Below are 27,904 nucleotides of genomic sequence, written 5' to 3'. Positions count from 1 at the left end.
AAGAAGGGAAATAGAGATAAGTTGCCAAAGAAAAAGTCTTTGAAGCAATTTTTTTTAACACACAGAAGTGAGAAGGAAGGCCAGAAAGAAACACAAAGAAGACCGCTTGCAAGTCCTATACTGAATTTATTATACACTTAAAAGAGAGAGCAAACTTGAAAGCGAAAGTGAGAGATTTACAGTTTCATGTATAAGCCTCTTCAGTTCTACTTCAAACAGAAATGTTCATTCTTATTTGGCATTTGTTCAGATTTTTTAAAGAGTAGCTCATCTGGTTTGAATTTGGAAAAATGTTTGTATCCCTTAAGACCCATAGCCCATAGGTCCTACTGAATCTAGATCATGGACACAGATCAGTCACTTTGGTTGGCTATCAAAATTTTAAGCTCCATTTTAGAGATGGGAAAATTAATTGACAACATTTTGGGAGGGGGGTTGAAGAAAGAATTGATAGCATTTCTAGAAATTTAGGGATATCTGGTGTGCCTGAGAAGGAAAAATAACAGTATGAAGAAGCCATACTCAGTGCACCCAAGTGTCTCTGGAAAGGAAACTGATAATAAATGTGATAAATACTGTCAAAGGCATGCTCCTGATCCAAAGGAGGCCTCTAAATTCTCTTGCTTACTGCCTTTCAATGATTTGGGAATTTCAGTATGACATCACTAAGAGGGTAATCACCAGATCCCCTTACAAGTACACAGGTTCACAAGTCTTATAACAAATTTTATTTGCAAGTTACTGGAAACCTATAGAACTCATCCAAGCCAATAGGAAAGAATATTCGCCAATGAACTACAAGTCTCATAACATGAACAATCTTATTTACAAGTTACTAGATACCCAAAGAACTAATATCCAAGCCCATAGGAAAAAATACCCACCAATGAACTACCATTACCCCATGAATCCATTAAGTCTTAATGACTTACAGGACTTCCTCGTATCAACTAGGAGCAAGGGTTGTAGGAGTATGGTCCTCAAACAATTCCTATAATAACAACACTGTAAAGACAAACAGTTCTGGAAGATTCAAGATCTCTGATTAATGCAATGACCAACCATGATTCCAGAGGAACTAGGATGATCTATGCTACCCACCTCCAGAAAAACAGGTGATGGATTAATACGCAGAATGAGACATTTTTGAACATGGATACTGGGAATCTGCCTTGTCTGACAAATATATCTGTTATAAAGATTTTGTTTTCCTTTTAAATGGTGGGGGAAGGGAGCAGGGAGGGAAAGAAAAAAATGCCTGTTAATTGAAAAATAAAATAAAATGGAAACAAAACGTGTTTGCTCTTCCACACACAGCCCCTCCCCTCTTGATGCTCTCAGCAGGTGCGTGGTTGCTGCTGCCATGCCTGTTCTCCATGCCTCCTCTCCTGCAGTTCTTTCTGGTTCACATCAAGCTTCAGGTGCTTCATCACCAGACATACTTTCTGCAGCTCTCCTGAGCTCCCAGAAGGCGGTCAGCTCATCTCTTGCTCTCTTTCTATCCTCTGCAAACCACTCATCAAAGCTCCTCTCACCTTCCAGAACAGTGGTCCCTTCACTGCCAACCCCACGCATGTACTGTCCTCTACAGTTTCGATGTTCTCCTCAGGCTCCAGAAGATGATGGTCATGCCCCTCCTAGGGGACCAGCTCTCTAGTAACTGGCCTGTAATGGGAAGAACATGCTGAGTACACTGAGAACTCACCAACGCATCTTGGAGCCAGAGTGGCTCTTTTCATTATTAAGCCACCTTTTGCACATCAAGTCCACAGCCTCAGCTCTCACCCCTCCTCTTTGCACTTCCCAGGTGAGTCATTGTCCCCAATTCCATGTAGACACACAGCATCTTATTACTGTTTGCCTCTTCTCCCTCCAGATCAGAAGGGGTTTAAAAGCACACCCTACTCTCCCTTCCTGGTGCCTTTCCCTGGAGCATGGAGGCCAGGTCCTTCTAATTACCCAGGACTGCTACCCCAAAAAGAAACAAAGAAGGAGAAAAGAGGCTTCTCCCAACACCACGAGCATGTTGCAAGGCCAGAGCTATGTGTGAAGCAGGCTTTACACACAGATAAGGACCTGTGGGTTGAAGGCAAAAAACATTCCGGAACTTTAGGTCAGCTGTAGCTACATTTCATAATCAGAAGGCCCTAAATCTGAGTTTCATGGAGTACAATGACTTTTTATGCCATCATTAGTTACCCGAGGAAGGCAAAGGACTTGGTGCAACCACTCTCAGTCCCAATGAAGGCAGAGATATTGCTCTGTACAGATAGAGAGGGATGTCAGAGAAGTAACAGGAACCCTTGTCACAAATGCTGCTGCTGACCTGACCTGGCAAGAAGCGAGGCCTTTGGAAGGGGAGATCCAGAGTCAAGCGGGAAAGGGCACTTCTGGGCTCAAACAAGAAAACAAGAGAGGTGGTTTGAGGATTGGCATCTTCTGGCTTTGGTGGCCAGGGATATTTGATTCCTCATAAATTCATGTCATTGGTCATGTCATTAGTTAATTGCTGTGACTTTGTTAAAGACCTTCTGGGGAGGGTCTATTATTATCCCCATTTTACAGATGAAGAAACTGAGGCAAACATAGGTTGAGCAACTTGCCCAGGATCACAAAGCTAGTGTCTGGGGCTGGATCTGAACACAGGTCTTCCTGACTCTAGGTTCAGAGCTGTAACTACTGCTCTACCTAGCAGAAAGTACCTGGTAACACAGTTCATGCTGGAGACTAAAGAGGTCTGTCCTTCTAACGGATCCATAGACTCATCATCATTAGCTAAGTTTTCCTTCCTAAGCCTTGGGAACTCAGCTAGGGCATTCTATTTTCATCAGGGCAGGGTAATTACTCTGCTCCAAAGTTTTCCATGGGGCTCCTATCACCTAGGCCAAGTTCCAACTCATCTTCTTTACAGGTAACCAGGGTCCCCTGCCCATATACCCACCTTCCCCCTGCTCCCAGGGCCGCCCTCTCCAGTCTCACCTCCTTCTACGCCCTAGCTCTCCCTACCAGCTCCCATGTACTCTTTGTGCCAGTCTTGCCTCCTCAACACACACTGCCCTCTCAGACTCAGGTGCCTTTGCTACCATTTATGCCGCACCAGCTGATTTTATCCCCTTCCGTTCACATCCAACTCCAATGTCTCCTCCTCATCCAGGAGGCTCTCCCTGATGATTCACGAGGGCTCCCCCACTCAGAACTCACATGGCACTTCAGTTTAAACCTAATGCCTCTACCAGGCAACACAGATCCTGGCCTGATCCCCCTACTAATTGACAAGCTCCTTAAGAGCAGGGATTGTGTCCTAACTAAGCCTCTGCATAGTGAGAGTTTTGTTAACACCACTATCCAGCAGGACACAGAACACTGAAGAAACAAGACTGCAGAAATACTTCCTACTGAAGGTGAGGAACGCTGGCTGACAAAGGGAAAGGGACAGTCTGTGACTGGGCGACTTTGTAAATTTCTGATCGGTTTGTTGAAGAAAATAGGGAGAGACAGTCTTTGCTCCAACCTAAAAGTCTAACAAGTGGAAGTAAGGGTTGAGATAAATAAAACTCTCACAGCAGATGAGTGCCTGGCTCACCCTTAAGAGCAGATAGGCCTGGCTGCTTTTCTCACTCTTCTAATGGTCAGACATTGGAGATGCTGGCATAGGTCTGTTTTTCCTACTCATCCCAGAACATGTTTCTACACTGCCACATGAAGTCAGGCAGCTGAGAGGACTTTGGTCCAGGCCAAAGCTCTGAGATTTCAACTCCTTCCATATATCTCCATCCCCACAACTTCTAGCTATCATATTGTCTTAATTAATTAGACTCCTAATTGATTTTCCTGTCTTGTTTCTCCAAACATCCTTCACTGACTGCCCATTATCTTCCTAACACACACCTCTAGTCAAGTTAATTCTCATTTCAGTGGTTCCCCATTGTCCAGGGATCATTTCACTTATTGTACTTACATCCTCCACACCTAGCACAGTTCCTGGCACATAGTAGGTGCTTAATAAGTACCTGTCAATTGAAACGATCCTCAATATGTCAAGGATCTGTCATTGTGTCAAGTTTGGGAATGTCTTCCTTCAAGGTAGATGATGACCTCTCTCTGCCATAGTGGATAAGTCAGAGATTAGCCTGAGGATCAGAAAGGTTAAGAGATTTTCCTACAGCCACATAACTGGTGAGTGCCCATTATACCATATCATATCTGCTTTTCTGTTACAAATTTTAAGAGGAAGTAGTGGCTCATCCCCACTGCTCTCTTCATGTCTACAAAATAACTCACATTTTTACAGCACCTTAAGATCCAGAGAGCATTTTTTTCATAACTTTGCAAAAGAGGTAGTCATAATTACTTCCACTCTGTGAAAGGGAAAACTAAGGCCCATCTAGGTGATGCAATGGAAAAAGTGCTGGTCTGGGAGTCAAGGAGACCTGAATTTGAATCTTGCCTCAAACACTTATCTGCTGTGACCACTGGCAAGTCACTTCACCTCTTTGCCTCAGTATCCTCATCAGTAAAATAGGTATGATCATTGCACCTCCTGGGCTTGTTGTAAGGGCCAGGTGAGATACCTGTAAAGTGCATCACCCTGTACCTGGTCCATGATGGCACTCTATAAATGCTAGCTAGTACTTCTGAAGCTGCAATCTAAACAGAGGTTTCCTGCACTACACTGTCTCTGCAGAAGTCCGTCCACATAAGCCCGGCACTCAGGATCACCCACACTTCTCGTTCTCTCACTCCTCCCCAACATGTCCCTTGCCCTCTCTGAAGTTGCTGAGTTCTTTCCCACCAACTGTGCTTTCAGTCACTATGCCTTCAACTAGAACGTCTTCCCTTGTTCTTGCTTGGCAAATTCCAATTTAGAGTCTTCGAGACCTAACAAAAATCCTCCCTTCTCCCCCACAGACTTCCCAAGCTCTCCAAATGAAAGTGACCTCATCTTCAGAAATTCCTACAGTATTTTGTGTCTCCACAGGACAAGCTGTGGCGTGTTGTCTCTCATACCAGAATGAATGTTATATGAAGGTAGGGACTGTGGCAAAGTCTTTGTCTTGTCCACAGCACCTCACTCACTATGCACAATGAGTTGAATATGGTAGGGCCTCAGGAAACGAATGAAGACTGTTCCCTATTTCTTTCACAGCAGTGTTAAGAGTGGGCCTGCTTCTATGGGCCTGTACATAAACACTCACCTTTGTGAACTTGGTGGGAACCAAGAACAGCCTAGAAGAATGAACACTGAACAGATGTGATGGGGTAGGAGAGTCAGGATGCTGAAGAAGAGGTCTGCACTGGAAGTCAAGAGATGAGCACTGGTTTTAAAGGCAGAAGACCAGTTTTTCAAGTCTCACCTCTGACATTTCATAGCTGTGTCATCTTAGAGAAGCTGCTTCTCCTCTCTTAAGTCTTAGTTTCCTCATCTGTAAAATGGACAGAATAAGTGAACTCTGTACCTCCCAGGTGTGAGGAGAGAACACTGGTATGAGAACAATGTACAACCTTAAAGCACCATATAGATATCAGCTATCATCTGATACTAGGATGATCCTTGTCCTACATCTGCCAATTATGCCACGTCAGCCTCCCCTCTGGATTGTTTCCTCATCTGTAAAATGGAGGGAATGGGCTTATGATCTAAGATCCTGAAAAGCCAATGCCATCCACCTCAAGCAGTCTATCACGAGGGTTTGACCAGGGTCACTCTTACAGGTGAATGGAGTAACTGCACTACTTGGTATAATGAAGGGCAACTCATGCTAACACCTGATACTAACTTCTATGGCAAAATCTTACATCCCAAGTTCGAACCCATCAGTGCACCACAGCTAGAGGAGGCACCTACGTGGATATTTTGATGTATTGTTTTCTCTGTCTGCACACAGACCCCTGAACTGATTAATAAAGACCAATGATCTGAATGTCCTCAGCAACATCTGCGTTCCTCTGATGTTTCCTTCCAAGGACAATACTCTCTCCCAGATGGTTCAGTTGTAAGGTTGTAAGTACCTCAACGATGAAATTACTATAATAATGGACACAACATATATTACAAGAAAAGGGAAGCAAAATGGGATATGGCCATTTTTTAAATGTCCAAGAGTCAATTCAACTAGATTAAGCATCTATGTGCAGGGCATTATGTGAGGCATGAGGTGCTAGAGAGTAGGGGGGGAAAATCTGAAAGTCCCCATACTCATAAAACTTATATTCTCCTAGGGATGGGGAAAGGGAAGGATAATAAGATATGAATATGGGTAAAGCCAAGGATAAAGTACTCTAGAGAGCCTAAGAAAGAAGAAGGCACTTTCAGTTGGGAAGATCAAGAAAGGTTTTCCAGGGGAGATGGCACCTGAGCTATCTTTAAGGAAGCTGGGAAAATAGTACATCTGTGGTACAGGAAACAAAAAAGTATATGAGGAGAAAGAAATGCAAGTTTAGAGAGAAGTTTGGATAGTCTCATGTGGCTGCCAGAGGTGGGGAACCTGAAGTGTGCAAAGGAATACAATGAAGAGTATATAAGCACTGACATAAAGCTACAGAGGTAGGTTTGAATCATACCATGGAGGACCTTAAAGATAATTTGTGTTTCATCTTGTAATGGGGAGATAGTGAAGCTTCTTGAGCTTCTGGGGAAATGATCTTGGCAACCAAATACAGAGGGAGAGGGAAGACACGGAAGACCAGAAAGTCAGTCATTATAATAGTGCAAGCAAGGGGTGATAAAAGCCTGAAAAAGAGTAGCAGCACTACGTGTGGAGACAGAAGCCTCAGGCATTATGGAGGGAGACCTGACAACTCAAAACATTCTTACCAAGTAAAAAAAAATGAGTGAAGTTTTTCCCAGAGTATTACCACCATTCCACTTCCACCCGCTCTCCCCAATACACTGGGGTTAATAATACTTGCATCAATCTGTAAACATCCTACTCTGATGACTCAGCATGATGTGGAGGTGATTCTAGACAGGTATGCCAGTGGAACACAAGCTCTGGCAGATCCTACTAAGTTGCAATTCCTCTGAGTATGGGATCAATGTATGTGATCCAAGCTGGGTCTGCAATCCAAGGATCAGCCTACTCAAGCATAAGGAGGTTCACCACCAGAAGGTTATCAGGTAACAATTTGGTTTTGGCCATGTCAACTCATAGGATCAGAGAATTTAGACCTTCAAAGGACCTTAGAGTTCATCTAGTCTGACTCTGTCATGTGGGAAAACTGATAGCCAGAGAGAGAAAGGGATTTGCTGAAGATTATGAAAGCAGAAAATAGCAGAACTGGATTTGAACCCATATATTCTGACTATTTGCCCAGAAAACCCCCAATGGGGTCATGAGGAGTTGGACATGACTGAAAACGATTGAACAAAATCCTGACTATATACACAAAGTTCTTTCCATCATACAAACTGTCTACTAAGATAGGGAGAGATTATCATCTACATCAGGAAGAAAAAGTACCCACATCAACAAGATCAAGAATCTTTCGAATCCCACGATTACTCTCTTGTGTGAAGTCTAAAATGATATCTGCATCTCAAGGCTGTCCAATATTAATTTCATTGATAGTGATTTCCACCAGTACAAATTCTCTCATGAATATATATAGCCAATAGTTGATGTGGCTGAAGCTTTCTCATAGTCCTTATATTTATAGTTACTTTCCAATATGGATTTTCTGATGTTGAAGAAGTAATGATTTTTTAATAAAGGTGTTCCCACACTCACTGCATTCATAGCATTTTGTTTGAGTGTGAATTTTTTGATGTTTGGTAACAGATGAGCGATTGCTGAAGGCTTTTCCACATTCACTGCATTCATAGGGTTTCTCTCCAGTATGAATTCTTTTGTGTTCAATAAGGTGTGCACTCCGGATGAAACTTTTCCCACATTCAATACAATTAAAGGGCTTCTCCCCAGTATGAATTCTTTGATGTTGGGTAAGGTAAGCACTTCGGCTGAAGGCTTTCCCACATTCATTACACAAATAGGGTTTCTCTCCAGTATGAATTCTTTGATGTTTTGTAAGAGATGGGTAACTTCTAAAAGCTCGTCCACATTCATTACATATACAGGGTTTCTCTCCAGTATGGATTCTCTGATGCTCAATAAGAGATGATCTTTGGCTGAAGGCTTTCCCACATTCATCACACTTATGGGGGTATTCTCCAGTATGACGTCTCTGATGTTGAATGACATATGTGCTCTGGCTGAAGGCTTTTCCACATACATTACACTTGTAGGGTTTCTCCCCAGTATGAATTCTCTGATGCTGAATAAGGTGTGTGCTCTGGTTGAAGGCTTTTCCACATTCATTACAATGATAAGGTTTCTCTCCAGTGTGAATTCTCTGGTGTCGCGTAAGATGTGTACCTCGGATAAAAACTTTTCCACATTCATTACACTTATAGGGTTTCTCTCCAGTGTGAATTCTCTGATGTTGAGTAAGGTATGACCTGTCTCTGAAAGACTTTCCACATGAATTACATGCATAGGGTTTCTCTTCAGTATGTATTCTCTGATGATTAATAAGTGATGAAATGTAGCCAAAGATTTTCCCACAGTCATTGCATTTATAAGGTTTCTCTCCAAAATGGACTTTCAGATGCTTAGTGATGGATGAGTTGTGGATGAAGACCTGATCAGGTTCATTATGTTTATGGGACTTTAGTCCAGGATTAATTCCCTGATTCTGAGTAATGTGTGTGTTTTGGCTAAAAGTCTTTCCACTTTCATTATATTTATAAGCTTTTTTCCCAGCATGTATTCTATGATATTGATCAAAGTCTGAATAGTAACAGAAGGCTTTGTCTGATTCATTACCCTTACAAGATTCTGAAGAGATTCTACTACATTTGATCAGGCTGCAATACTGTCTGAGGCTTCTTCCATATGTACTATATTTACGCAGACTCTTTTTCATAGGAATTTTCTGTGGTGGAACAAGGATTGACCCAAGATTGAAGCTTCTTCCAAATTTATTACATTCATGACCTCTCAGATTATTAGGAACTTTCCTTTGGGTGACTGTTACTTGTACAGAATCATTCTCTTGGCTGTCCTGCTGTTCCTCAAACTTGACACTGTATTCCCAGGCATCTCCTGACCTACGGCCCTGGGGACTAATCCTTGTGAGACTTTGCAGGGACAGCTCTTCTACAGGCATGCCTAGCTTTGGAGCTAATTCCTTGGCTTCAAGATTAGTCTCCCAATCTGGAAGAAAAAAATGTAACATATGTACTGTTTATTCTTCTGAAAGAAAGAAAAATTCTGTAGTCTCTATCAAGGAGAATCCTCTTCAAACTGGAAAGGATAGGGAAAAAAAACCAATAAAATCCTAGATTTACATGGTACTTCAAATTCTAGTTTCATATAGACAGTCATGTTGCCTCATCTTTCTCCTCACAAACTAGTAATAAATGAAGGAAAGTTTTTAACCGTTACATTTTATAAGAAACCGAGACCCAGAATAGGGGAATGATTTGACCAAGAATCACTGACAAAGAAAAGCTAGACATGGAGCCCCATTCTTCTCACTCCTATTCTAGTGCTCTATTACATGGCACTGCCTCTAAAATATTAACAGGAAACTGAAGCTCAAAGTTGGTGAGGAAGAGGAAATAAGGGACATAAAACCCTTGTAAATTAGGTCAAGTATCCAGGTGCAAAGAAATACCACTACAGGGAATGAAAGAACCTATGGATGTGACTGAGGAACCACTGCTGGTAATCTCTGACAAATCACAGGGGACAGAATTGCCAGACTGGAAATGGACAAATGTCTCACTTCTGAAACAAAAAAAGTACATTTATGGAAAAATTCAACTGATTCCATAATTTAATACACACCTTAAGGAGTCAGGAACAAATAGAGGAAAGAGTGAAAGAGGCAGAAAAGGAGTAGAGAGGTAGGAATATTGGGAAAGCATGCCAAGGAACAATTAGGAAGCTGTTGGTGTACTTGGAGATAGTTCATTAGAGGGACCGAGTAGAAGCACCAAGGACAGGTTTTTTTAGAATTAGAGAGAATTGAGCATATTTCTGAAAGAACCAATGGAAAAAGAAAGATTGAAGGCTTTTGAGAGAGAAGAGGTAGGATGATTTCAGGAACAAGGCTGGAAGGGATGGAGTCATGAGTGATGAATTTAAGCAAAGATTTATAGGGCAGAAGGTAAAGGGCATCAGCCTTTGCCTCAGTCACTTCAGCCACCACTGTTTTCCTCTCTCCCCTGAATGCCAACGGTCATATTTGCTGCTTTCTGCTACATGCTGGTGCTCTTGCTCATTACCAAGCTCATCTTCTTTGTTATCTGGTACATTCTAGCATTGGATTCTAGTGCTGAAATATATTCAATCCTCCTGAACTTCCAGAATATCTCATCCACACTTTCTTCTGTATCATGTTGCTCTTTGTAGTATTGTGAGTTATTATATGGTCTCAGTATATAGTACTGGGTCTCAATATACCACTCTTGGTATATGAGTAGGCCAGTGATGAATAAACCAGGACTTCATGAACCTACAACTATCATGAATGCAGATATTCTAGCAGGTGACAGAAAGAAAGATGGTGCAAATTTGCTTGTTACTTATCATTTTTTTTACTACCTTAATGGCCAGATTTATGTTTTGGTGAACTCTTAAGATGATAAACAACAGACTGAGTTCATTTAAGTGCATACAAAAGCAACATAGTGAAAAAGGATTCTATCCAACAAAAACCTGTTTCCAAAATATAAAGGAATATAATTAATTACTTAAAAAAAATAGACTCCTTATTTCTAAATCATTTCCACACTTTTTATTTGTGGAAAAACTGTTTTCATATGTTATGCTTGAACAAAGAAATTATAAAGAATTATGTATAAATGAATACAAAAGAATTATCTCTACTATTGACAGGTTTGAACTTGTACTCTTTAAGGAACAGCCATAATTTTCTGAATAACTGTATTAATACTTGACTATCCTTAGTCTGTTAGAGGTTTTTGTTTAAAGAGTTTGTAAATGGCTTATTTTGATTTTGTTGGAATACATACTATTTATAAATTAGCTGTAGAGATTAAATGCTTTAGAAGGACTGAAAACTCTGTATATGTGACCTTGAGAGAAGTTTCCTTTGTTTTTTTCATTTATTATGTAGAAGGATTACATGGATATATTTGCAAAAAATAAGGATGGTGGAATTTTTTTCTTAATATTTGATATTAGCCCTATATACTATATGACCAAGTTAATTTACCATAATGGTTTCATAAAATTCATATACTTTATTCTTAAGCATAAGTCAACCTATTAACAATATATACTAAATTATCTTTGAAGGAATGCATTTAAAATTATTTTAAATGTTTTTATTTGTAGAAATCACTTAGTAAGAAATTCAGTATTCTAATTATTTTTACAGTCCAGTGATAAAGAATATACTTTTTTTTCCTTATTCATTACTTAATGAAGTAAACTAATGACAAAAAAAAAGGACATAGCCCTTTCTGTTCTTCCTCATGATCCCCACTCACTCTGGCTTTAGCCCAGCTCATGCCTTCAGCCTTGGAACTCTCTACCTCTATATTGTTGCAATATTATTCTTCTTTCCAGGTCCAACTCAGGTGCCATCTCCTTTATGAGGCCTTCCTCGATTCCTGAAAATGAAAATGATCTTTCCCTCCTCAAATCTGATAAAGGATATTCTTAAGGCCTTTTAAGCTATACCTTAGATGTTCAGATCAGAAAATAAGAGAGAACATTATGTAACCATCCAGCTGTTCCTCAGTACAACTCAATAGAAGTCTAAAATTAAGACTTCTTTTCACTGCATTGTTTTAAAGACTGCAAATAGCCACTTAACACTGCATAAACTACAATAAAATAAAGGCATATTAATTTTTTTAAAAAACAAAAGATAAGGAAAAATAGAAGAGGCTATCAAAAGCTGAGAAATGAAGAAGGCAAGCTGAGGTAGTTACTGTCAGAAGGTACAGGTCTCTGGGAAGCAGATAAGGTCATCTGCTTTAATTTCAAAGGGTGTCTTCTGAGGTTTAAAGAGAGAAAAGGCTTAGAAAAATCACTGCGGGGAATGCGAATGAAAAGAAGTCAACAAAAATAAGCAGAAAGATTTGGTAGGTTCCAAGGGTGGGGAACCTGTAGCCTCGAGGCCACATGTGGCCCTCTAGGTCCTCAAGTGCAGCTGTTTGACTGAATCCAAACTTCACAGAATAAATCCCCTTAATAAAAGGATTTGTTCTGTAAAATCTGGACTCAGTCAAAAGGCTGTACCCAAGGACCTAATGGGCCACATGTGGCCTCAAGACCACAGGTTCCCCACCCCTGGTAAGCAAAAATAAGGTTTCAATATAAGGTTCTATATCAAATGTGTGAAATCAGCTCAACTTTGTGAATCCTCCAGTGACCCTTAGCAGGCTGAGAACAGCAAAAAGCAAAAAGAAAATAACTAGAAAAGTCAGGGTTTATCCAGACTTGAGGTTTAACAAGCTGAAACACTTCAAAGACTGAGGGTGGGAGGGCAGTGGCTAGGAGAAGGAAAGGATCTAGGGCAGCGGCTAGCTGTCTTTAAAAGGACCCAAATGGAGAGGGTCAAAGCAAGATGCAAAGGAAAATGATGCCCGTCTGGAGATAAAGACCTAAGGAATAAGAATGAGTCAAGGGACTGCAGGGCTTAATGAATGTGAAGAGCAGGTTTAGTGGGAATTAATGAAATGGAAAATCGGAAAGGTTGGGAGGTTGTGGTCAGAAAGTGAAATGACAAAGTTTAGGCTCTTGACGATTAAATGAGTTGAAAAGCTTGAAGGAATGGTCATGATGGCTTGTGACTGAAATTAGTGGTGGTTGCTGGCATGAAGGAATTACAGTCACTATGTTGGCAGGAATATGACACTGGATGGAGGAGGGGAGAAGACTGGGCTTAGTGCTAAAATCATTCATTCAATAGGAATTCATTAAGTGCCTGGATTAGATACTGAAGATTCTATTCTCAAGGAGGACAGAATTCCATCTGGGGAAATAACCTCAGCATCTAAAAGCAAATCAAAAATGGAGACAAAGACAAGGCCCCGTGACTGGGGATAGAGGAGACCTCCCAAAAGAAGAATTGCAGAAGGAGGTGCCTGAGTGATGTTCTGAAGGCAGCTGGAGATCCCATGGGGCAAAGAGGAGAAGGCGATATACACCAGGAATTGGGGGCCACCTGTGTAAAAGCAGGGTGGTAGGAGCCACACCAGCCTGAAGGGCTGTTGGGATGAAGTCAGGGGGCAGAAAGGATGGGCTGAAATCCAACTGGGAAAGACTGTAACAGACATTTCACCTTTTGGTCTATGACCCCATAGACCCTGTCCTGGCAGTCTGGTGAAGTCTAGGTACCCCTTTTAATGTTTTTAAATAAACTGAAGGAAACAGTGAATTTCAACTAGAGATTAGGACAAATAAAGAGGTGATTTTTTTTCTGATCTAAATTCACAGATCTCTGGAAATCTAACCATGGACTTCTCTGAGATCCAAGTGTCCCAGGTCATATTAATGTCCTAAAAATCCCAGAGGAGCTGTGGGAAAACAGGCCCACTAATTGATTTTTGGTAAACTGTCTTAACTATCTTAACATTTATCTGCCTCTGTTTCCTCATTTATAAAATGGGAGAAAGAACAGTACCTACCTCCCAGAGTTACTGTAAAGGTCAAATAAGATAACATTTGTAACGTCCTTAACACAGCGCAGTTACACAGTAGCTACCACAGAAATGACAGTTATTATTATGAATGAGATTTTGCAAACTGTATCCCCAGTGCCTAGCACATAGTAAGCACTTTAGTAAATGTTTTTCATTCTTCACTTCTCATTTGAAGGTCTCAGGGATGTTGGGCCTGAGAAGACCTCACAGCGGTCCTCAAGCATTTGAAAGAACATCAGAGATTAGGTTTGAGACAAAGATGCTGGGAGGAAGTGTGAGGTCCAATACAAAGGCAAATTTACTACCAATTAAAAGTGTTTAAAAGAGAAATGGATGAAGAAGATGGAGGTAGAGGGAAAAGTACAGAGAAGACAAGGGGGGAAAGTATGGCATTCCCACTTTGTGGAGTGCTCTGGATGATCCCTTGCTGAGTATGTTAAAGAAAGGCATCCTTTTCCAGTACACTCCTAACTCTAGGGTTCTAAATAGAGATTTCCAGAAAGTCAGTAAAAGTCTGACCTGGAAAGCAGATGAGTGGTCAGGAATGGATATTTGGCTAGGGAATCATGAGCATAGAAAACAAGAAAATGTTATGAATACATGAGCTTTTGAAAAAGTAGAGCGCACAGGACAGAACTCTCAGGGGCAGCCAGACAATTTAGATGATGCTTTGTCTTATAGGTCCTCAAAAATACTGCTCGATTTTATTCTGAAAAAGTTTTTTCTTTTAAAAAGTATTCTTTTTTGTGAGAGATAGTTATCTGAGAGTGGGAAGGAGGGAACTGGAGAAACCCAGGCAATAAAAAATCAAAAGATATAAACAAAAATCAGTTTTTTGAAAAGTCATAACGTTGTAACGTCCAACACCAGGAAACGAAGCAAAGACGCTGAAGAAGACCCTTGGATTTAGCCTGAAGGTGGTAATGACCCTCAAGAGCAGCTTAAGGATTGTGCTGGAGCAGAAGTCCATCTGGAGGGCTCTGAGAAGAGAACAGGGGTCAAAGGAGGGAACAAGCGCTTCTCAAGCACCAGCTATGTGTCAGGAACTGTTCTAAGCACTTTAATAATATTACGTCATTTGAGAAAGTGGAAACAGTGGATAGAGGGAACATGTTTGTAAATCTGGCAGTAAAACGATGAGAAACTGGCTGGCACTTGGAAGAAAAGCTGAGGCAAGGAAGAAAAAAGGTTGCCCTAAGCACAGGAAACAAGGGAATCAGCCTATGCGGGAGCTACTAAGGATGCCAGAGAGGCCCAATCACTGACCCAAAGCAAAGGGGCAAAGGTTAGTTGGAGAGAGAAGAGAAACCTCTGCTTCTGAGCCAAGGACCCAAGTCAGTCAGAACTTAGATCAGCCCATTTCCCAAATGGCCACCCAAGTTTTTGTTTGCAATTACTCAACGTCATCACTTTCTTACCTGCCCAGATGCTTCCTGGGATTTCTCTCTCCACTGTCCATGGCTCTTCTCCTCCCTCTAAACGAGAGATCACAAGAGGTTTGAAAACTGAAAGCTCTACTCGTGGAGAAAGAAATAGAAGATGTTTGCTCATGCTTCAGTCAAAGGCATCTCGGAATTCGGTCCTACACTTTTCATTAAGGAATAGAGGTCATGTTAGGAAGGCAAACAAGAGTGTAGAAAGACCCCTTGGGTGTTCGGTATTGTGTTTCCAGAAACTGTGGGGGAACAAGTCACAAATAGGGTCAGAGCTGGGAAGTTCACTTATTCATCTCCTGAGTAAGAATATAGAATCTTCTCAGAGAAACAGTGGGAACCAAGAAAAATTCCACAACATCAGGACATTTGCAAATGACAGAGAAGGTCCAGCCTCAAGAACTACATTATGAATTTACCCTTCTCTAATTTTATTCATAAAACAACTTTTCACCAGGGCATAAAGGGAAGAATCCCCTAGTATCCAAAAGAAAAGAGGATTATCAGGTCTCCCCCTCCACACACATGATCCAAAGCTCAGCTAAACATCTTGGAGTATCCCAGGCTGTTTGATAACAGAGAAGGTTGAGAAGTCAAAAATGGGAGACAGTCACAAGAGCTTACCTAGAAAAATGAGGTTTCTGTAGTTCTCTAGCATCACGTCCCTGTACAGCTGTCTCTGCGTAGGGTTCAACTGTCTCCATTCATCCTCAGTGAAATCCACGGTCACATCCTTGAATGTCACTGATTTCTAAAACACCAAAGTCACTTGTATTCACTCCGGAGTCACTGTACCAAGAATCAGGTCATAACAGACACAAGTGATCCAGTCCTGGCTCCCTCTGAGTGATGGGAACCTGCCCCACCACACCATTCTTGGGACTCCAAGTAAGGAGAGGCTGGCTTTCAGGCTCAAGTTCCCAGAATCACCTGGAACCGCCCAGTACAGACTCACAGAACCTGAAAGGTGGGAAGGACATCCATAGGATGACCTGTCTCTGACCAAGAACCCCTTCCTCATCCTCCCCCAGTCCCTTTTGACAGTGCAGCACATTCCAGTTGTAAATAGGGGCTCAACCTTTGTGCGTCCTAGACCTCTTTGGCAGGCTGATCCAGCCAATGGACTCCTCAGAATGATACAGCTATATACATAAAATAAAGCGCTTCAGATTACAATGGAAACTAATTATATAGAAATAGTTATCAAACAATTTTTTAAAAATTCATGGATCCCAGGTCAAGAACCCTGCAAGGAATTTACATGGGGTACTGAGAAGTCAAATAAACGATTTGCCTAGAGCCTTCAAGTCAGCTTAGCAAGCATAAAAATTCTTTCTTAAGAATTTTTTTAAATTTTAAAACATTTCCAAATTTCTATTTTGTTTCCTTTGTGGGTCTGGAGTCTCTCCCTCCCCACTCCCCATCCTCACAGGGAGGAGCCATTCTTCACAAAGGGCAAACAGAAAATAACCATGTCTCTATGTCGTGCATTGGACAGGATTTGTGTGGCCAATACCAAGTAAACTGGAATCCAGAAAAAAAAGCAGGGGAGACTGAGAGAAGAGAGGAAGCTGGAGAGGCAAGATCATGATGAGGGCAAAGGACAAGCATGGTGGGCATCGGGGAGGGGAGAGGTGGAAAGACAAGAATGTGGTCAGGAAAGGATATTTCCAATGTCAGGGTCTTAAAAGCAGAGTGGTTTGGGGTGGTGGTGAGGTGTGAGTGTGATGTAAGTAGAAAGAGAGGTTAGAACGGAGGAACTAGACAGACTGTGAGGAGAAGGAGTCATTAATATACTGAAGTCAGCGATGATGATGAAAACAGCATGGCAAAGACTGAGCCAAGGGCCAGAGACACAGAAAAACAAGAACGTGGGCAGGAAGGTAGTCAATAGTGGTGACGAGGACCTGGACAGCATGATGGCCTCTGACAGATTTAGAGTGGAGAGAGACCATAAAGCTCATCTAGCACAAATGCCTCATTTTTTTTTACAAACTTGGAAACTGAGGCCCAGAGAGGTTGTGCCCAATGCCATGTAGGCAAAAGGTGGCACAGCTGGAGCCTGAACCCAGGCCACTTCCCCCTGTGCCTTAGTACCTGCATGGCACAAACACTACGGGCGAAAGGGACCACTCCAAATTTAAATCCATACCCTAGCCATTTACTTGGCCTCCCATCCCACAAGCTCAGAATCAGCACAACAAAAACAGAGTAAAAGTAAGGGGTTTGGAGGTAGAAGAACTGGGTTCAAATCACACTATTTTTGTGACTTTGAGCAAACCACTTAAAACACTCTAGACTTGTTAACTCATCTATAAAATACACAGCCAGATAATATACTCTCCAAAGTCCTTTCTAAGTTTAAATCTAGGCTCCTCTATTCCTGAAACCTTCCACATCTTCTCATCTTTCACATAATTAAGAAATTATCTAGCAAATAGTAAATAAGATAATTCATATGAAAGTTATAATTATAAAGTGCTACACAAGTATAAGTAGTAATGTCAATGGCACAGTGGAGAAAGCACTGGGGCTCGAGTTCAAATTCAGCCTCAGACACTTAGTAGCTCTTGTACCCTAAGTAAGTCACTTCACTTCTGCCTCAGTTTCCTCACCTGTAAAATGGGGATCATAATAGCACCTACCTTTCAGGGTTGGCCTGGCACATGGCAAGCACAATATAAATGTTAGCTATTATTTTAAAATACAATATATAAGGGAACATTCTGGGGGGACTCAATCTCACTCACTGATTTCAGAAGCCAGCACTCTTGCCCCACCCCTCCAGAGCACCCCGACCCCAGATGTCCATTTTCTCTTCTCCCTCCCAAGGCTCAAGAGCAGCCATTACCTTGTTAAGTGTTATCATCTCTCTAACTGGGACCTTCACTTGGGGATCTGAATGTATGTCACCACCAGGAAGTGAGTCTTGTCCACTCCAGTTCAATACCTGTACATTTTAAGGCATACATCAGAGTCAAGATGAGGCACCCAGCAGCCCGAGTCCCACAACCCAACACCCTTCAGAGACTGTCAAGACCTAAGACTATGGAGAGGTGAGTCCCATTCTACAGCATAAACAGAAACTCTGGAAGATACAGCCAACAGAAATACTTATGTCCACAGAAATACATGAACACTGCCTTCCTTCTCATTCTCTCTCCTTCCTCAGCCTGGAAAGATTAAACAGACACTGAAGAGTCTGTTAGATGCTGGAGACATGAACAAGGACCTGAGCTAAATTAGGAAGCAAAAGTTCCAAAACTACACTTATTTGCTGAACTTCAAACTGAACCTCCTTCCAAGAAAAATATATGAACATAATGGTGTCCATGACAGAAATTGGAGTGATTGAAATGTCAGTTAAATAGTGATTTCTGGCAAACATTTGGTCCTTTGCCAGAGAAGCTGCAGTAACTTTGAATTCCCAAGGGAACCAGGGGAGGGTCAAGGAAGACAAAGAATCAAATTAACTGCTACACACACAGCGGTATGTATGTGTGCATGCATGAACCAGTGGGGAGGGGATGGAATTTCCAGGACACTGTTGCTGCCATTACCCTCTCCACCCTCTTCAGTCTCTTCTCTGTTTATCATCCGCTCACTGACATGCTCAGCTTTCAGCCTTTCTTTGGTCCTACAAGCCCTACTGAAACTATCATGTCTTTTATTTCAGAACCAAGACAGGGAGCAGACAGATCTAGGTGTGTCCAGAACAGGTACTCCCTAAAGTAGGGGTGTTTAAGGTTTTCTGGATCCTGGTAGTCAGGGAAGCCATAGGATCCTTTCCCTGTTTTTTAACGCATAAAATAAAAAGAGTACCAATCTCAGAAAGTTATAAAAAAATTTTAAGCAAGTTTATAAACCTTTTAATGCCTCCTTTACCTCCTTTGCACAAGACAATACTGACCTTCCATGTCTCTGCCCAGGCAGAGCAGGGCCAGGCAAGGATAGGAGCAAAAGACACTTGGAGAACAGGGTAATGTTGAAAGGGAAGAATTAGGGTGTGGGAACTGGGGCTGGAAAGGTTAATCTGATGAGGGGGCACATGAAGCTCAGAGCTAGATAAGGGGCAGTTTGTGTGTAAGAAGGCTGGAAAATCTGAATTTGGAGCTGGGAAGACGCAAACAAAGCTCAAAGCTAAGGGATTCTCAAGGGTCCTGAGGACTGGCTCAAAGCTGAAGGGAGTAAAGAGCACATAAATTGATGGTGAGAGGTGTGGAAGGAGTTCTGAGCTAGAGAAGGATAAAGAGAGGATGGGACCCAAAGCAGGAGAGAACCAGGGTCCACAGACTCAGAGCTTAGTACAGGAGAAACAAAGGGGATGATGATGGGGCTCAAAGCTAATGAGGAAGAGGCTGAGCTGATTGATGATGGAGGAGTGAGAGGGGAGTTCAGAGGCAATGATGGTTGGGGAGGAATAGGGGGCTCAGAGCTAATGAGGGAAGGGTGAGAAGGGGGCTCAGAGCCAATGATGGTTGGGGAGGAATAGGGGGCTCAGAGCTAATGATGGAGGGGTGAGAAGGGGGCTCAGAGCCAGTGATGGTTGGGGAGGAATAGGGGGCTCAGAGCTAATGATGATTGAGGAGGAATAGGGGGCTCAGAGCTAATGAGGAAAGGGTGAGAAGGGGGCTCAGAGCCAATGATGGTTGGGGAGGAATAGGGGGCTCAGAGCTAATGAGGGAAGAGTGAGAAGGGGGCTCAGAGCTAATGATGGCTGGGGAGGAATAGGGGGCTCAGAGCTAATGAGGAAAGGGTGAGAAGGGGGCTCAGAGCCAATGATGGTTGGGGAGGAATAGGGGGCTCAGAGCTAATGAGGGAAGAGTGAGAAGGGGGCTCAGAGCTAATGATGGCTGGGGAGGAATAGGGGGCTCAGAGCTCATGAGGGAAGGGTGAGAAGGGAGCTCAGAGCTAATGATGGCTGGGGAGGAATAGGGGGCTCAGAGCTAATGAGGGAAGAGTGAGAAGGGGGCTCAGAGCTAATGATGGAGGGGTGAGAAGGGGGCTCAGAGATGATGAAAGGGAGGGAGAGGGATAAGGAAGGAGTTCAAAATTAATAGTGTTAAGGGGGCTTAGAGCTGCTGATGGAGGAGTCAGAAGGAAGCTCAGCACTAGTGATGGAGGAGTCAGGAAGAGGCTCAGAGCTGATGATGGAGGAGTCAGGAGGAGGCTCTGAGCTAATGATGGAGGAGTCAGGAGGAGACTCTGAGCTGATGATGGAGGAGTCAGAAAGAGGCTCAGAGCTGATGATGGAGGAGTCAGGAGGAGGCTCTGAGCTGATGATGGAGGAGTCAGGAGGAGGCTCTGAGCTGATGATGGAGGAGTCAGGAGGAGGCTCAGAGATGATAGAGGAGTCAGAAGGTGGCTCAGAGATGATGATGGAGGAGTCAGAAAGAGGCTCAGAGCTGATGATGGAGGAGTCAGAAGGAGGCTTAGAGCTTATGAGGGAGGAGTCAGGAGGAGGAGGCTCAGAGATGATGATGGAGAAATCAGGAGAAAGATGAGAGCTAATGGAGTTAGGAGGAGAAGGCTCAGCCCTGGTGATGGAAGAGTCAGGAGGAGGAGGCTGAGCCGTGATGTCGAGAGGAGGGCCAGGCTTTAGGATGGGGGCCTCAAACCTGATGATGGGGGGGATGGGACATGAAGGCTGAACGATAACGAAGGTGGGGGGAGAAGGAAGGTCTGAACTGGCCGTGGATGGGGTGGGAGGATGGGGTTCAGCCTTGAGAAAAGGGGGGTGAGGTTGTTGGGTCTCAGTCTTGACGATGGAAGGAGTATGAGGAGGATCCTCAGCCTTGATGATAGAGGGGTAAGTAATAGGCTCCGACCTGGGGACAGGGGGAGCACGGGGTGGGGTCAGAACAGCGATCCAGTAGGGCCGAGCTGCGATGGCAGCTAAGGTCTTAGAGTCTTGGCTGGGGCGCTTGAGGAGGGATCTCAAGGTTGGTGGTTTGGCTCGAGGAGGGGGCTGGGAGCTAGCCCTTAAGCTACCAATGGCGGGCGGGCGTGGAGAGGGATCCTGGCCGTCCCCAGTAAGGATGGCCTGTAAGCAGAGAGGGGACTCCCGCTGGCTCCCAGGTGGGACCATGGCCAGTGGGCGGGGAGGGGGCTCTCGCTGGATCCCAGCCTTGAGGAGGGCCCGAGGGTGCGGACGGGACTCCACGGGGGCCTCCGGGGTGGTGACAGCCTCAGGGCTCCCGGGGGACTCCGAGTCATCGGGGGCGGGGGAAGGAGGAGGCTCCGGACTGCTCCCGGGGCTGGGCAGACGTAACGGGGCCTTGGAGGGCAGGACACCCACGATGGCAGGCAGGTTGGGAGGGGGCTGCTGCTCATCGAAGACGGTGGGCTTGATGACCGGGTCGGAGCCCACCACCATGGGAAGCTTGGCCAGAGGGTCGGGGGGCACGGTGCCGGGCGGCTGGGGCGGGGACCCGCCCGAGATCACGATGGGGGGCCGGGGCGGGTTCTCAGCCAGCACGATGGAGGGCCAGGTCTGCAGCCGGGGGGAGGTGGTGGGAAGGGCCCGGGGATGCGCGGGGAGCTCGGCCCGGATTAAGAGGGGCTGCTGCGCCCGGGGCACGCAGGTGGTGGCGGGCTGGCAGGACTGGGGCTGGGGGCAGAAGAGGAAGGGGCGGGACGGGGGCTCAATGACGAAGATGGGGGGCCGCGGGGGGACAGCGGAGTCGAAGAACAGAGGGGGGTTGGAGGCCGCCTTGGGGATGAGCACGATGGGAGGAGGGGCCGGCGGCTCGGGCGGCCGCAGCTTCTTGTCCGCCATGGCCGTGCGTCGCCCGCACCGTTACGGACTGCGGGAGGGAGGGGCGCGCGGGAGGGCTCGGCTCGGGCTCAGGGTCAGGGGCGGGGTCAGCGAATACCTGCTAAAGAGCCCCGGGCGGGCCCGAACACCTGGGAGCCGCCTCCTCTCCACCGCCGCTGCCTCCTCCGGAAATGGGACGGGAGGAAGGGCAGTGCGCCTGCGCCAAGGCCATGCGAAGACTACAATTCCTAGAAGTCTGCGCTTCCCGCAGACCAATCGCCATTGGCTCCTTTTCCACCCCCTTCCGCTTAACGGCCGTTTCCATAGCAACTGGTGACCCCGCCAGCCTCGAACTCCAGAATGCGCATCTCACTTTAGACAACAGCGATGGTCTGTGAAGCGCTTTACAATAACAGTCTTTTGAAGCACCTGCCGTTGTCCCCATTTTATAGATGACGCAGATCATTCGAAGTAGAATTAGAGTTCCAGGCTCAGGGGCTTTCTCCATTGACCCCCTCTACCAGGAGGCGGGTCCTGGGGCACGAGGCCCCGCCCCTTAGCCACGCCTCCTGACAGATGCGCCCCCTCCACCGCCTGGACTTCAGGGAAAAGGCCGCTAGCGGTAAAGCGGAAGAGCGGGGGTCCGAGGCTTTCTGGGAGTTGTAGTTCTCGAACTCCGAGGCTCCCTGCAGTACCCATAGGAGAAGGCTGGGGCGGGGCGGATATGCCCGCGCAGGCGTACCGCCATCTCTAGCATGGACCGCTGTTGGCTGCCTAGCTCCAGGGGGACTCCGTGGCTCTGTCGGACGGAGGCAGCTGGTAGCGTTCCGTCAGGGCGGTCCTGCTGCAGTATCTGGGGAGGGTTTTTTTTTGTTTTTGTTTTTTGGCGTGGAGGCTGATGGTGATGATGGTGGGGCGGCGGGCCAGAGGCGGAGTCTGCCGACTGGCTAGTGTTATGGTTCGTGGGAGCCTCGCTCTGGGAGGGCGCTGGCTCTTTCCGCGCAGGCGCGGGGAGGAGTTAAGGGTTGTATGAGGATAACTTGGGTCTTGGCTGCTGCGGACTTCCGTCTGCGCAGGTGCAAGGTGATCTACCTGCAGCCAGGGCATGTATGAAGGCTCTGGAGAGTTGGCCCAGGACGGAGCTGTGTCTGCGCAGGCGCTTTTAGTGAGGGCTTGGGGAGGAAAAAGCAAAATGTGCGCGCTACCCGGACCACCTCCCCTGTCTCGCGTTGGAGTGGCTGAGAGCGAGGAAGAGGGGACCCTTGCATGCAGGGGTGTGACCTGGGGCTACCCCCTTCGCCTCCCTGGGCCTCAGTTTCCTCTTCTGTAAATGAGGGAGTTGACCCGGTGACCCCCGAGGCCCCTTCCGGCTCCAGAATTGGAATTGGGCTTAACCCCAGTTTTTGTCCTGGACCCCTGGAGCATCTGGTGCAGCCTGTGGACACATTCTTCTCAGGGTTGTGTTTTTAAATGCATCATATAAAATTACGAAGGCCTCCAGTTATGCTGAAATTATTGTCCAAGTATTAAAAAAAAATAACAACTAAGTTAAGGACCCCTGATTAAGTACTCGAACCTGTGATCCCAGGTCACTTAACCTTCCTGAACCTCAGTTTCCTCATCTGTAAAATATAGGAATTTACCTAGATCAAGGATTCACTTTATGGTTTCTGTGCACTTGGATGGGGAGAAAATTACATGTTTATTTGCATTAACCTCTAACTGAAATGTGTCATTTCCTTCACTTATTTAAAACCAGTATTTTGAGATGAGAGGGAGAGAGAGAAGGGGAGGTGATGGAGAAAGGAAGGGGTGGAGGGAAAGAGGAAAGAAGGGAGAAAAGGGGAAGGGAGGGGGAAAGTGTGTATGTGTGTGTGTGTGTACAAAAGGCATGTGAGTCAGAGAATGCATCAGAAAAGGACCCTTTGGGAGAAGAGCCTGATGTTGTGGCCTTGATTTGTATCTGAGAAGGGCCTGAAGCGTGCTCAAAAGAAGAAGAATATTGCTGTAATCAAATGAGATAATATATGTAAAGCACTTGGGGAATTTTAAATGTGTTATCTGAATGTTAGCTATCATGTGTGTCAGAAGAACTCATGTATATGTGTGTCTGTATATCAGGGAAGAAGTATCTCTGTGTGTCAAGGAGATGCCTTGTGTTTATTTATGCCTGTGTGCTTGTGTAGGGCTTGGGCAGGCCCTATATGTTGTGTGTTTCTATATTTGAGAGAATGATTCAATAAATATTTAAGTGTCTATTATGTGCCCAGTGCTGTGCTGAGCAGTGGGGATACAAAAAGAGGCAAAAGACAGTTTCTGCCCTCAAGGAACAAGGAAGCCAATGCCACAAAAGTGCAGACTATATGGAAGGGAGTCAAAATCTAAGAAGGAGCCAGGTCACAAAGGACTTTAAAAACCGAAAAGAGGATTTTATATTTGATTTGATCTTGGAGGTATTAGGGAGCCACTGGAGTTAATTGAATGGGGAGAGGGGGTTTGACATGGTGGGGTGGACTGGAAAGTGGAGAGACCTGAGGCAGGCCAATCCACCGGAAGGCTACTACAGTGTTCCAGGCATGAGGTGCTGAGGGCCTGCCATAGGGTAGAAGCAGTGCACATGGCTTATTGGGGAGATGGTACACAGGTGAAATGGACAAGAGATGCTGCAGAGGTGAAATGGACAAGAAATGCAGCAGGGTTGTAATGGACAAGAGATGCTGCAAAGATGAAATGAACAAGAGATGCTGCAGAGGTGAAATGGACAAGAGATACTGCAGATGTGAAATGGATGAGATGCTGCAGACATGAAATGGACAAGAGATGCTGCAGAGATGAAATGGACAAGAGATGCTGCAGAGGTGAAATGGATGAGATGCTGCAGACATGAAATGGACAAGAGATGCTGCGGAGATGGAATGGACAAGATATACTGCAGAAGTGAAATGGACAAGAGATGCAGCAGAGGTGAAATGGACAGGCCTTGGCAACAGCTCAGACATGGTGGGGAAAGGGATGGGGAATGAGAAATAATGAAGAGTCTAGGATGACACCAAGGTTTCAAGGCAGGGCCCTTGGGATGATGGTGGTACCCTCAACTGTAATAGGGTAGTTATAAAGAATGGAGGATTTAGGGGAAAGAAAGGGAAGACAACACACCTGTTATGGATCAGGTACTGTACTAAACACTTCATAAATATTTCTTTTGAGCCTCACAACCACCATGTGAGGTAAATGCTATTATTATCCCCATTTTATAGTTATAGAAACTGAGGCAGAAAGAAATGAAATGACTTGCCTAGGGTCACACAACTGGTAAGATTCTGAGGCCAGATTTGACTTAGTTCTTTCTGACTCCAGGACCCGGTGCTCTATCTACTGCACCATTAGCTGCCTCTAAAAGATAATGAGTTCAGTTTGGAGCATGTTACATTTGAGATGTCTGTGGGACATCCAGTTCATGATGACTGGAGGTCATCAGAGAGGTTAGAGTAGGATAAGTAAATGGTACTTAAAGCCATGGGATCAGATGAGATCACCAAATGAACTAGTATAGAGGGAGAGGAGAAGAGGGCCCAGGACAGATCCCTGGAGACTCCCACAGAACTGGATGAAGATCAGCAAAGCAGACAGAGTAAGAGTGATCTGATAGGTATGAAGAGAACCAGGAGAGAGTGGTGTTCAAAAAACTTAGACAGAACAGAGTATCAAGGAGGAAAGTGTGATTAGGCAAATGAGGATTGAGAAAAGGCCACTGGATTTGGCAGCTAGGAGAGAGCAGTTCATTTTGAATGATGAGAACTGAAGCCAGACTGGATAGGTTAAAAGAGAAGAGTGAGAGGAAAGGAAATGGAGGTAGGTATTGCAGATGGCCTGCTCAAAGTGATTAGTCATGAAACGGAGGAGAGAGAGAACTATAGTGGATCAGAATGGATGGAGGAAGCAACCGACAGACGGAGAGATTGAAGAGAAGTGAAGAGTGGTGAAGGCAGGGGCATCTGCTGGAGAAGACAAAAAGCAGTGGGATCCCTGCGTACCGAAACAGGTTGGCCTTGGCAAGGGAAGGAACCCGTCTCTGTGGGAGAAGAGGAGAGGTGGTAGAAGGCATCTGAGTGGTATGAGAAGAGGGGGCTCTGGGTGGATGACCTCAGATTTTTAGTGAAATATGAAGCAAGATTCTTAGCTGAGAAGGGGAAAGAGAGGGAGCCTTGGGGGGTTGTGGAGAGATGAGAAGGTTTGGAAGAGCAGCTGAGGTGGACGTTGAATAATTTAGGGAGATGTAAAGGTATTGATTTGTTGCCATGAAGGCTCAGCTGAGATTATGTAACATAAATTTGTAATGGGCCCAGTCAGCACAGTTTCATGATTTTTTCCAGCTTTATTCAGCAGCAGATGACTAGAAACAATGGCAGTGGATGGTGCAGTAATCCAAGGTTGAGGTTGGGGAGGATTTGAGGCTTATCCTATCTCCAGTAGGATATGGGGACAAGGCATTTGAGAGAAGAGGATAGTGCAGAATTGAATTAGTTTGGCAAGGGTCGAGATGGGGTGTGGAAGAAAGTGTGGCTAGTGCAGGGGTAATGACTTGGGAAAGAACTGAGCAATCTAAACTTTGGAAGTCATGGTGAGAATAGGGTTAGGAGATGCAAGGCAGAGGGAGAGATGAGATGATATGATTATGATCAGTAAAGAAATTTCAGTTTGTGAACATCGAAGTAGAGCATTTGTGGGTGATGACAAACTCGGGGGTATGACCACCTTGGTGGATAGTTGAGATAAGGTCTTTGTTCTCACTAAGCTTACGTTCTACAGTTCTGAAGATGTGATAGGTTCACAGATGATTATTATATGAAGAGGGGAGAGATGGCTGAGGGGAAGGGAGAGAGAAACTAATAAAGCTATCTAGGAAAACTTGAGGAGGGTGAAACCCTTTCAGCTCAGGAGAGCAGGGATGGATTTAATGAGGAGGTGGCCTGTGATCATATACTCATACTAGAGCTGGAAGGAGCCATAAGCCAATCCTCTCATTTTTTTTTCAAATAAAGAAATTGGGACCCAGAAAGGAGAGGTGATTTGCCCAGGGTCTCATTGGTCTGAAGTGGCAGAGTCCAGATTCATGAGATAACCTGAGATTTATCACCTCATTTGTATTCACACCATGTTTGTGAGGAAAGGAGGGTTAAGGCATTATTCTCTCAGCTTTAGAAATTATGAAACAGTCACAAAGAGATCCTGTGAGCTTTGAAAGAAATCTAGATTTATTGAACATTCTCGCTAACTAATTTTTTGGAAGAGTGGCTGAAAAATTAGCTCATATGGAAATGTCATTTGCATGATTTCACATATAGAATGGATATCCTATTACATGCCTTCTCAATGGGAGAGGGAGGGGCTGGAGGAAGGGAGGGAATTTGGAACCCAAAATGTTAAATACTGAATGTAAAAAAATAACTCTTAAAATAAGAAATGACTTCTAGGGGGGAAAGAGGAAGATGAGAAAACAAAGCCATGGGGCTGGGGTGGGGGTATATTTAAACCAAGAGGTATTATAGGCTCTTGTTGTACTATTACAGTTAGGTAAAGCATTATTAAGCACTTGTTGGGTGCCAAAAGTAGAAACTGAGAATCAGCAAGGTTAAATGATTTTCCTTTGCTGATTCCTCACTGCTATGTCTTCCTATGACATCTCCCTTATAACATCTGGTGAATCCTATGTTTCAACCCCAGGGAAGAGCACGCAGAGAAGTGAATGATAACACACATCTGTTTGAACCCAGGGCTCCTTGACTCCAAGGCCAGTGCCCTCTCCGCCACACAAGCACATTCTTAAAAGAAAGCTTTTATAGGGTTGTGTAACTGCCATTGAGCTTTGCTTTCTATCATAGGACCCTGAACCAGCCTTTGTTCTGTTTGTAACCAGTTTAACTTCTTTACTCTGCAATAGGGATTTTCTAGCCAGGTAGTTCTGACAACTGCAGGATAGGCTGGTTGGTCTTCCTCACAGCTTCCTTTTCCTGCGCAGGTCTTCCTTGAGGA

At 44.7% G+C, this 27,904-nt stretch overlaps 1 protein-coding gene and 1 pseudogene across 1 annotated transcript; one reads left to right on the top strand and one right to left on the bottom strand.

Moving 5' to 3' along the window:
• Window positions 1-109: 109 nt before the first annotated feature.
• On the bottom strand, window positions 110-23,383 carry LOC140525206 (uncharacterized). Its single transcript, XM_072640364.1, is given in 8 exon segments — window positions 110-1,665; window positions 7,465-9,212; window positions 15,100-15,156; window positions 15,739-15,865; window positions 17,966-18,012; window positions 18,015-18,064; window positions 22,019-22,067; window positions 22,070-23,383. Coding segments are annotated over 7 exon segments (2,196 nt in total). The 5' UTR covers window positions 22,380-23,383; the 3' UTR covers window positions 110-1,665; window positions 7,465-7,656.
• The window catches only part of LOC140522625 (uncharacterized), a 21,564-nt pseudogene continuing 16,636 nt past the window's right edge, over window positions 22,977-27,904 (top strand).

The sequence above is a fragment of the Notamacropus eugenii genome, chromosome 2, assembly GCF_028372415.1.
Source record: "Notamacropus eugenii isolate mMacEug1 chromosome 2, mMacEug1.pri_v2, whole genome shotgun sequence".
Lineage (NCBI taxonomy): Eukaryota > Metazoa > Chordata > Mammalia > Diprotodontia > Macropodidae > Notamacropus > Notamacropus eugenii.
Note: the sequence above shows the minus strand (reverse complement) of the source record. Positions and strands in the feature narration are given on the sequence as shown.